Source organism: Musa acuminata, chromosome BXJ1-8 (genome assembly GCF_036884655.1).
Source record: "Musa acuminata AAA Group cultivar baxijiao chromosome BXJ1-8, Cavendish_Baxijiao_AAA, whole genome shotgun sequence".
In the NCBI taxonomy this organism is placed as follows: domain Eukaryota; kingdom Viridiplantae; phylum Streptophyta; class Magnoliopsida; order Zingiberales; family Musaceae; genus Musa; species Musa acuminata.
Genome location: NC_088334.1, coordinates 46,978,301 through 46,990,318, shown reverse-complemented (window position 1 = coordinate 46,990,318; position 12,018 = coordinate 46,978,301). Strand labels below are relative to the sequence as shown.

At 34.7% G+C, this 12,018-nt stretch overlaps 1 protein-coding gene across 1 annotated transcript; it reads right to left on the bottom strand.

Moving 5' to 3' along the window:
- Positions 1–1,218: 1,218 nt before the first annotated feature.
- Positions 1,219–11,823, bottom strand: LOC135588292 (uncharacterized). The gene is made up of 11 exons (XM_065080352.1): positions 11,410–11,823; positions 10,152–10,309; positions 9,339–9,561; positions 9,100–9,239; positions 8,783–8,988; positions 7,503–7,637; positions 6,913–7,041; positions 5,634–6,046; positions 3,932–4,145; positions 2,900–3,090; positions 1,219–1,748 (listed from the first exon to the last, which is right to left on the bottom strand). The coding sequence occupies exons 1-11, from the start codon at positions 11,775–11,777 to the stop codon at positions 1,532–1,534; spliced, it is 2,394 nt and encodes a 797-aa protein (XP_064936424.1). The 5' UTR covers positions 11,778–11,823; the 3' UTR covers positions 1,219–1,531.
- Between the last annotated feature and the right edge of the window lie 195 nt (positions 11,824–12,018).

Below are 12,018 nucleotides of genomic sequence, written 5' to 3'. Positions count from 1 at the left end.
TGGGCGAATGCGCTAGAGTGATCGTCTAGACAGGAGTCGAACGGTTGTGATGTGGCATTAGCGAACCGTTGCTAGCCATGGCGTCGTCCGTCGACAATGACGCCTACTCGCTCGCATGAAGTCATGGCATGCCATGTCTCACTCGTCTTATTGCTGTTCATTAATATATTTCTTAAGCATCCCATCAAGTTTAAGGATAAAACACAAAAAAACAAAAGGACAGCTGCTGCTTAAAATCAAAGCAAAAAAAATAAATAAATTGGGCGCGTGAATGGATGACAACACATGTTAGAAGATGTGGGAAATTAGGTCGTCTTAGAACGTAAATATAAATATAATTTGCATCTGCTTAGTGTTAGAAACGCACTAAGAAGATTCAAGATCGTGATTTCAATATACATTTTCATAGCAAAATGGTATTCCAGAGAATTTCAATTCACCCTTGGTTTAATAAGTGTATATAAATCTTTTTATGCATTTTTTAATGTATTATATAGTAATATTCTATTTAATTATTTTTATTAAACATATGAGGAGCTTACCAATTAAAATAAGCTTACATACAAACATGTCTATTGTGTCGACGAGTGAGATTTTTTTTTCTTTTGCAAGAAAGTAAGAAAGATAGAATGAGATTTCACTAAACACATGTTGTCTTTGAGAGTGAAAAATGGTTTCTTTGTCTTTGAGAGTAACAAAAACAAGATTCAATATAGTTTGCACAGAGAATGTTGGGGGGGATGGGACTTTTGCCTGCAGAAATGAGGAAACATTAGTGTTTTCAAAGCGGGCAAAGAACATGTGATGCAAAAAATTACAACCTGTTGATGAGGAAGAAATCTTATGAATATTGTTGTGGTCTCCTAAGCTAATAAAATCCAGAGTCAGATGCATGATTTGTGTGATCAATATGTAAATTACAAGTGAAAGTAGGTGAAGAGCAGTTACTATAATTTGTCAATAAGGAAAACCAGTTTCCTTCTCTCCTTTAATTGACAAGTCATGGACCAGACAGGAAAAGGCAATGGAAAATAAATAAGACTCAGTTGCAATCACCAGCAAAAATAGAAATGAAAGGATCAGTCCTGCAAGGTTATTCAAGTAGATCTTTTACACAACAATGAAAACAGCATGAATTTTGGAAGTTCTTCAAGATCTGCAAGAATGTATGGCAAATCTCTTGGTGTTTCAGTCAAATTCCAACCAAAATGAAGCAAATAAACACCTCAAGATGTGGCCTATGGCCAAAATCTCATTTAGATATAACAGCTGATGGTACAAATGTACAGCAACTGACAGCTCTTCCAAAGTTCAAAATGTTTCGCTGCAGCATGGTTGATGACGACTGTCATGCCTACAAACTTAATATGTTGAGAAAATGTAAAATCTTAATTGCTGTCCTCGCTTGGTGAGTCTGGCGGAGCAAATATTAGTTGCCAGTGTTCTAGAAGAGCTACAACTTCTTTGAGATGAAAACAATCATATAACAAGTTGTTTTCAACTAACTTGATCAGTGTATTTTGATGACAAACTAGAGAACATGAGATTGCTTCTCATCATCAAGCATCCCCATAGCTTTAATCAAAAATGCATACTCGAAAGCCACATCTTCACAATGTATGTAGCGGCCACCCTCACCAAAGTGCCCACCACTCATATTTGTCTTCAGAATCACTGACTGCGAACAGGTAGGGCATGTCTTCTCCCTCACTTGTGCCACCCATTTAGCAGCTTCCCAGACTCCAACTCTAAAGAACAAAGCATGGACTTGACATAAGACATCTTTCCAACCAATAGTTAATATCAAGGCAGATTTCGAATTGCAATTTTAGACAAAAATAATTATACATCCCAGGTCAGTGAATGGTGTATATCCAAGAATCGGTTGAAGTGAATCAAGACTAAAGTGAAATAAGCAGTCAGAATAGAGAATTATAAGCAAACAAACACATTGTTTTCGATAATAAAGGCGTTTTTAACTGTTTGTTTAGTTATTGTTCAAATATGTAGATTATCTTCTAATGCTCTATTAAACTGATGGTAACTACAAGCCATATATTTTTCATCTTACTCTACCATAACTTAAATCAAGTCTTTTGTACATAATAATGCTGCCACTGCAATTTGCTATCTTAATTTTCATCCAAGCTACTCGAACCATCGAATGGAGGGCATTTATAGTTAGCAGGATCTGTTGTGTCTCCTAAACTATGCGGAAGAATGTAGCCTTGAAAATGGAATAAGATTTTTTTTTCTTTATGACCATGTTAATGTATAAAATAAAAATCCTTTGCATGCTTTCACTTTTCCTGAAGAGATGATGGAATTCTGGGTTATCCATCCATGTTAACATTTACATCTTTCCCATCTTAATCCTAGCTTTCAAAAATGCTCACAATTAGCCCAAAGACTTGCTACATGTGCTGTCATTTTACAAGATAGTGGCTCTCTCACCAATTGCCAGACAGAAAGATGACACAGAAAGATAAAACCAGAAATCCACTCATCTCTCACTCCTCCCTTTTATTGTTTGTCTATTTGAAGAAACAAGTATGATAAGTTCATGATTACATTTCTTAGTTTGACAGTATGAATCATTAGTTGACTGATATCAGTCCAAGATCACATCGGTCGAAGATTTTTAACATGGCTTACCTACCTAAACATGTTAGTGTTACGTAAGAAAAGAAAAACATGCTTGAAAGGAGCAAAGAAACAGGGACCAAAGCAGAGAGTCTGTATCTTCTGCTATTATGTTGATACCTCTTTAATACTAAAACTAGGTGAGATTAGTCAAACGTCAGTAGATTGATAAATCATCATCTCATCAATTTTACAAGAACAATCTAGATAATTATATGAAAGAACACTGCAGCATTACACCAAATGACAGACAAACCTTGAGTCATCAAATGATGCTGTAACAAGGACAGAAGGATAACAACCCTGAGTTATATTGTCATATGGAGAATAATGGTGAATTATCTCAAAGTCAGCTTGGTTTCGAGGATCACCAAACTCATCATAGTCCAAAATGGTCAGAGGTAAACAAGGATTCAACATTGTGTTGCAAATATCCAGAAAGGGGACCTGCTTCAAGTCATGAAACACATATATCTTAGGAGAGAAGCTCATTATTTTACATCATAGTACAGTTTGTAATAATTTACAGCTAAAAAAATTGCAAGGTTCAGCCTAATTTTAAACAAACTAATCCACAAAGCAAAGTGTTTGTTTACATTCAAGCTACCAAAAGATAGAAAATTTGCAATATCCTTACACTGTCCTATCACTATTAAGATGAATAGCTTATTCACCAAGCAGGTTTCCTCGATGGGAAAAATATAATAATGCAATTCCAATTCACTGAGAAGGCTTATGATTTTAAGCACAAAACCTCCCAGATTCACTTCCTAAAGTAAAGGGAAAGATCTTGCTTTGTCATTCTTCCCACATGACAATCAGGAATGTACTGTACAGAGATGCAAGACCCACATCAGCATCAAGATGTAAATAAAAATTACAAAAACTGAAATATATCCAGCCAACAATATAGCTTCAGTTTGAGACTTTTGAGTTATGCTTGAGAAATAAGCAAATTATCTTCAATCTTCAAGCACTAGCCTATATCTTCTAGGTCTTCTAGCAATATCCTGCCTATTGAACAGAATCATTGAGAATACACATATTTTTCATTCCAACAGGTTATCCTTTTCCTCTTTTTTCAATAACTACAGAATCCTTGCAAGAATATAGACAGAATTAATGCCAAAATTCAAAATACTGAGTTGTACTCCAAGGTCTAAACCCTTAATAGATCCATGAAAGTCACATGAACAAAGAATCTAACCACCATGGCACAATTTCATACTGGATGCATATGTTGAGACGTGAATAAGATCATATAGACCAGAACAAATATTAGTATCACCTTCAAAATGACAGCAGAGAACAAACTCTGATAGATATTGATAACTGCAGCAACAAGAAGACCTCCTGCACTGCAACCAATAGCAGCAAGCTTATTCTTATGAACAAAGCCCTCATTGACAAGGTACATGCCACATGCGGTAAAATCATAAATTGAGTTCATTTTGCATGCCCGAGTTCCAGACTGATGCAATGAACCTTCGCCCCCTCCACCCCTATAAGAATGAATACATCTTAAGATGATTGTTGGCAACTGCCAGTAACACAACTGGATGTGGTGAAAGCAAGATTAATCATAAGAACTAAACTGGGTGTGCTCTTGAAAAGCAAACAGCATCCAATGTCAAAATTAAGCAAGCATCAATATTTGTTGACTTATTTACGTCACATAAAAAGTAGATAAAAAATTGTCTCATATGTAATCTCAGTCTTTAGATAATGTTTCAAATTCTGGTCCAACATCTATACAGGTCCCTGTATGGATCAGGTTATGCAGGGTGTACCAACATATGGTATGCCCCTGTAACGGTCAGCATGGACCAATGCAGGAGAGAGATGAGACGGAGGAGGTGGTGGAGGAGGAAAAAATGGAGGAGATAGCTTTGGGTGCCAAAGGAGGTGGTAACAATGATGACACAAGGAGAAAACAGCAACGACACGAGGAGATGGATGAGACAGCAGCAGAGGTGAAAGTTGTGCTACAGCAGCTGTGCAAAGGATATAACTCTAATAGAAAGCTGCAAATAGCAGCAGCTTACCTGAAAACCATTTTTTATTTTTTTTATCATTTAAACATGTACTGATTAATAAATACCAGTCCAACTGTTTTTTTGAACTTTGGCTTTACATACATGAAAATTTAGCTTTTGTTTGTACAAACTTCTCATCATGCCATAGCATTATAAAGAAGTCCTTCAAATGAAACCCAATACATGGGAGAAAGGGAAAAAAGCTTTCATCTTTAACCATGAGTTAATAGTGAAATGGAAGTACTTTCATGCAATTTTGTGAGCCTTTTTAGGACAAATCAAGTATGATAATCATGAAACTTGAGACTTTGGCATGTGAGGAGAGGCTAATGGAGTAGCTAATAACCAGATGAAGGAAATACTAATAGATTTTCTTCAATTAACAATTGCTAACATAAATATATTTACCTTAATTTTTTAAGAAACATATTTCACACAATCTACTTCTTGATGCATGGAAATTGTCATCTTTCAAAATTGCAATGATAATTGGTCAACAAATTTATAAATGAAAACTACTGGATTAGAACTTTAAAAATTGGCCAAAATAAGATAAAAATTCTGAACCTTTGTGCCAAGACAATAGATATAGTATTAAAGTCTCTGTAAATGTCCAAATATGGCAGTATTGTTGGAGTAACAAATGAAAATTAGTAGAGTCAAGCATCGAATAAGTTAACAAGCACTGATGATCCCATCATATAAAAGACCACCAATGTATGATACATACAAATTATTTTTAATTAGCATCCACATTTATAATGTTCATCATTAAAACCAGATTATGCACTAAAATGAAAATTTTGCACACAGTTCAAAAGCTTCCATTTATGATTCTACCAAACCATACTATAAAGCAAAAGCAACCCACTATCTAATCACTTGCAAAGTTGAAGCAACTTTATGAGGTATTAATAATAAGCAAGTCTGTCGGTGTCAGTAACCAAGTCATACCTCACATCAGCATATGCAAGAACCCAACCCCGTGAGAGCAAGCTAATGTGATCAGAGCACCAGCTTTTGTCTAATACCTCCCCATAAGCTCCATATCCATGCAAGAGTCCTGGTGATTGATTGGTATGTTTTGCTTTCTGAGAGCACACAATGGTTAGCGGTACCATGAAACCATCATGTGAAACAACTTCAATCCTCTCACAGGAAAATGCTTCAGAAAGATCAGTCCATGACTGCTGCTGCCCATCCTCCAAAGACTCATCTTTCTTCGAGTTAGTGATTGTAAAATTAAATGGAAAAGCCACACCATAGGAATCTGATTCACCCTTTTCAGTCAAACCTACTACTTCTTCTTGATGCAGAATGGTAAACTCTCGTTTTCCCATATCATAGTCAACTATGATATCAGGCATCTGCATTTATTAGGGGCAGAAACCAAAGCCTGACTTTTCACACATGATATAATAACATAAAAAAAGATAGGCCAAACAGCTTGCTCTTCAAGATTCTTAGGATTAAAAACATTTAATTGCACAAAACAAAAATACTAAGCTTGAGAATGTCAGTGCTAAGCCCTCAAATATGAATACTTAGACTTCACATTGTAAATATCTTGGATTTATTAATCAGCATAAGGGAAGATATATTATTATTGTAGTTAAAGCAGAATAGTTAAATTGAAGAGAAGCATTATGAGTTCTTTGTTTTGTGTGCCTCTAATGTTAAAAGAAAAAAGAATTATAAACCAAATGTAAGGTCAGCGAGATTAGTGTTGCTAAGACGAGGTACACTTTTAAAGATGTAATTGACATGGCCACAAAGATGTAATTCACATTTTGAATATCTTGGATTTAATAATCAACAGAAGGGAAGATATATTGCTCTTGGAGTTTAAGTGGAATAGTTAAATTGAAGATAAGCATTATGAGTTCTTTGTTTTGTGTGCCTCTTGTGTTAAAAGAAAAAAGAACTATAAACCAATTGTAAGATCAGTGAGCTGTGTTGCTAAGACGAGGTACACTTTTAAAGATGTAACTGACATGGGCACAAAAATCTATTCCCTTGTCAAATGAATGGAGTAATAAGATGTAGATAAAAAATAATAATAATAGAAACAATGAAAAGTAATTTAATTGCTTAGTTTGACCATGATATTATTTTAAAAAGAGCTCAATGGCAGGATAAGATTCATGTATCCAACAACTGTTAGGACATTACAGCTTATTGTTGTTATTGTGGCAGGTGTTTTCAAGGTAAACAAGTAGTCAAATAATTTTACCACTGGTGATGATATCAAAACACGGTAGATGGAAGACATGAAATCGTGGTTGGAGCCAGCCACAATGCTGCAAAGACATGAAGGCACCGGGAAAAACCATGGATTGAGGTTCTCAAGTTCCATTGGTTGCTGCAAAGAAAAAGAAAGATCAACCAGTGAATAAAGAAAACAATTAGACATTACTTGATCACCATCAAATGAGATTCCAGCAATACATAGTCTTTTTAGCAACACCATTCTATTTGATGGCCTATGCCTGTTTCTACTTAATAATTTGCCTTCTAAATAAAATTGATGCCTGATAAACTCTTGAAATCATATAAATAACTGGATAGGGAATCTGATGCAGACTCTCTACAAATAAATGAATAAAAAATGTACATTCTGATTTGGCTGCTTAGATATATATACAGAAATACAGGCATTTGAATTTCTAATATATAAAAAGAGAAATGATAGCTAAATGATAGCTACAGTATATTGAACTATAGAGGTAATAGATTGATTAGAAGCTATTAATGCAATTCATAGAGATTAAGTTAAATTATAAAAACTTGTAGTTATATGGACAAACAATTACCAATATGTACCTCAGAATTAACACTCATTGGGATATCTATGGAACAAAATAAAGGAAGCCCCTTCTGCTGAATAGAGAGAACCAGATGTCCGTGAAAAATATCCATATCTTGAAAGGAAATATCTTGTCCTGGAAGAACAATAACCTAAGGACAAAAGACAGTAACTCAATAGGATGAACTACATTTCTTCATCAAAATGAGCTACTTCTAACATGACAAAGATTAACGCTGCTTTAGAGGAATCATGAATTATCCAGAAAAAAAAAAAAAAGATGAACTTTAGATAGTTGGAGCTTGAAGTTTCATAAATGAATATTTAGAACAAGAAAAATCTAGATCTCAAAAGATGGATACTTTTATATCAGCTGGCAAAATATTTAGTGTCTAGAATGGAAGATGGATATCATACTTCAAAGTTAACAGTTGCCATCAATCCATCAGGAACATTCTTTAGAATAAGATATTGAAAGTTGCATATCTATCATTCCACTATTAAGGCACAATCACAAAGGTCATATCTCTTTTGCATTAGTAGTTTTCGAACTAGCATCTAGAACAAAGATTATTGATTCATCAGTTAACCATACACCAAAGTTGTAATCTTTTCCAAGAACGCCAGAATCATAGCTAATTATGTAAAAAGCAGAAAAAAAACTAGAATCAAAAGTTTACAAAAATTTCCCGTTGGTTAATTGCTGTCATTTTTTTATATCAAATATCAGACAACTTTAAAACTGAAAATGACCAATAGAGCTTAGATTTAATAAAAAAAGAATTTTACAAGAATATCAATTTCTTCAACAGCATATTGGCCAATATAGCAATAAATGAGAAGTACTATTGTGATCAGCATTCTATACTTCTAATTAAACAAACTGGTCATATATACAAAACATTTCAGCCTCAATCTATAGATATATCACAAGTGTATATTATAGGCAAGTTAAATACCTAAAAGTCAATGCATAATAAGCTTTTCCCTCAAGTTACTTTCTGACCCTTCTTTGTTATTTTCATACTGAAAGCATCTGATTGCCAAAACCAAATGTACAAGCACATTCTTAACTATGGAACAAAACCAAAATAAAAAAGTGTGGGTTCTTGTTCATGGTCTCACTTGTGTAGTCAGCCAAATGAATGCAACTGTGATTTTCTATCTCTACTACTGCTGGAAATTTACTGACAGAAATATGCAAGCATCAATATAAACTATAAAATACATGCACAAAGTAATACAAAGATCATCATGAAAGGACTGACTTCCAGATTACAACTAATCTTACAGAGACCTGCCATTCAGCTGTCAGTGACTTTTCTGCTATGCATCTAGCTAAATAATAACCTTCAGCGGCTGAACTGGTGCTTTCTAAAGAAGCATTAGTAAGAATGTAGAAGAAACCATAATGATGTTCCAAAAAGTACTGGACACCAGCCACTCGTTCTCGAACTAACCATAATCCATCTTTCATGTTCTCAGTGTCTATTACATAAACCTGTAATTAAATAATACTCAGAAGAATGAATCTACCAAACGAATATTACTGGAGAACTTTTATAATGACTAGTTTCTCTTAAGTGCAGAGATATGTGGATAAGTAACCTTCCTCGGATGATGTCCTTGAGTTAGAGTTTATAGTGATAAACTTGCCATCTTTTGTGCTTGTAATATCCACACAGCAACTCATATCTTTTTCTGTAAATAGCAGATGATCTTCCAAACCTGAACCCAGCTCCATGGAGAATACCCTGTCAAATATTTGTAAGTAACAACAGAAAAGGAAAAAAAAAACAGAAAATTCCATTAATGAAAATTTCAAGCAACTTTAGAAGACAATAGAGCATTGCCTATAAGGTCGCTGAGTTGCATCACAAACGGTATACAGTAAACAGCTGCTGTCACCAGCCCATGCCAAGCTAACAACTCCCTCCACTTTTGAATTTGGTATGACATGTCCAGAGTGAAGATCCTTAACTTGAAGTGTAAAAGATTCATTGCCTGAAATGTCCAATGTGTATGCAAGGAACTTGTGATCCAGAGAAATGCGACAAGTTCCTATGTGAACATAACCTGCATATATTTCTAACCTTATTATAAAGCTAACTTTGATTAACTCAATTAAAGACATGGAAGCCCAAAATGTATATGATAGAAACTTCCCCTGGGAAGAAAGAAGTAAATGTAGGAGAAAAAGAAAAAAGAGTCAGTCACTATAAAATCTCAAGGAAGCACATTGTGTGAATTATCAGTTTAATAAGTAATTTGCTAATTAGTTGCAGTAACACGAAAATATATATTATGTGTCGAAAGATTTAAGCAAAGAATTTAATTTTTTTTCATTCTGGATAAGTAGAAAATTAGTTCCTCAGAAAACAATAAGCAATGAATGGCAAATGCCATCAAAGAAACTAAAAATAAAAGCTCTAAGTGTAAATAAATGAATCATGATAACATGCACTGTAACAAGAAGCTTAAAATTATTCACAGTGAGAGAATCAGAAATTCAGAATGAATACAGAAAACTAAAAGGAAAAAACAAAAAGGCACTGACTACAAGAACAGGATACAGAATACAGAACACCAGCAAAATTCAGGCATCTGATCAAATTAAAAATAAAAACTGTAAATGAAGTGAAATCAGAGCATTCATGAACACATACCAAATTGTTCTGCAATTTCATTCCAGTCAAGCAAAATTTCCTCCCTGTGACAGCCTCTCATATAAGCCAAAAGTGCTTTTGCATAGCCATCAGGATGCCTCAGCCTCCGGCACAGGACTGGATACTCCCTCCCTTCTGGAATATATTGATAGTAAGACCTGACCCAATATATTAATCTTTGGTTAACATAATCATAGAAGTTTCATTAACATGCATAAAATTAGGTAGGACACTATTAGTAATTTGGACTAGTTGTATGATATCTGTCTAAATTCAAGCACAATGAAGCCAGTGATAAATATATTTTGTGGTACGTCCTCATATTGTCAATCTGATTTGTACACTTATTCACATCTTTGAATTAGAGAATACAAAACATACAATGAATTTTAATGGCTGTATTACTTGGTCTAATTACATTACATACATAATTTAACAAGACTAGGGTGCTGAAATTAAAAGACAAATAAACACCAGCGAAACCTTTCCTACTTATCATTGACATCAGCAACCCATGCTAAGTTATAAGATATTTTCTACATTAAGCACCCGTATATATGCATCAAAGGTTCATTTGAAAGTGTTAGGTAAATCTTCAATTAAGAGTCAGTGCTCTCCATCTTGAACAGGGACAAAACTGGTTGTGTATTTAGGCCATGCAAAGTAGGCTCCATGTTAAAATCTACAAAAAACAAGAACTACCTCCAGAAGTATACTCAATTGCCAAAACTAACTTTGGTGGCCAAGTAAGCAGAAAGAATATTTTATACAAAAGCTTGCATTTATTTATATCGAAAAGAACCTAGCAATTTCTAGTTACCAGCACATGTCTAGTGATTCTTTATTATGTGCAGCGAGGCTATGATGATTCACAATTGATCTCAGGACAATCCATGGAAACACATAAACCATAAGTAAACGGCAATCCCTCACGGTAGAGGATGAGCGACAGGAACTTTCGCAATGATTCTAACGATTTGCAATGGGGAGTTCATATACAAAGAATTGACATAACAAAAAAAATAGTTCGAGACACAGCAGTTTCGTATTGCTGGAAACCATTCAAGAAACAAAATTAACTTTTTCACAGGAAACAAGAAGACAATAAGCATCCGGCTTTTTCCATACCCTCCACCTCTTTCAACATATATGCATTATCGCTACAATAGATGTAAAAAATCAAGTCTTTTGAAACTATTTCCAAACAACATGCAATCTTTCCGAGGAAAGAAAAATTTCGAGGGCTTTGAGCCAATACCAGGGTCCCCAATGCTCTGGCGGAGTTGAGACCTTGTCCGGCATCCGGGACTTCATCTCGCCAACCAGCCTTCGGCGGAGGTCAAAGGTGTCGGTCATGAAGGAATCGGCATAGGCGTTCTCCCGTCCAAGATAGTCCACCAAATCCGGGTCGCCAGTGTCGGACATCCAACGATAGGGGTCCTCCCAGGTTCTTCCATGGGCGGAGCAAGTGAAGGGAATCTTCTTGGCTACTGGGGGTTTTAGAGAAGGATGATAAGGGGGTTTTCTTTTGCAAAAAGAATACGAGGCGGAGGAGGCAGAGGCGGAGAAGAAGAGGGAAGAGAGGAAGGGGAAAGGGGAAGAGAGAATCGCTCTTCCCCTAAGCATTGCGGCGTAGGCATCAAAGAGAGGAAGAATCTTCGAAACGAGGACGGTTCAAAAAAGCGAGGGTTTTCTTTTGATCGATAAAAAAAGACTAATTTAATAAAATTTATATTTTAATGATGACAAACTTATGTATATATATATATATATATATATATATATATATATATATATATATATATATATATATATATATATATATATATATATATATATATATATATATATATATATTCATAAAAAA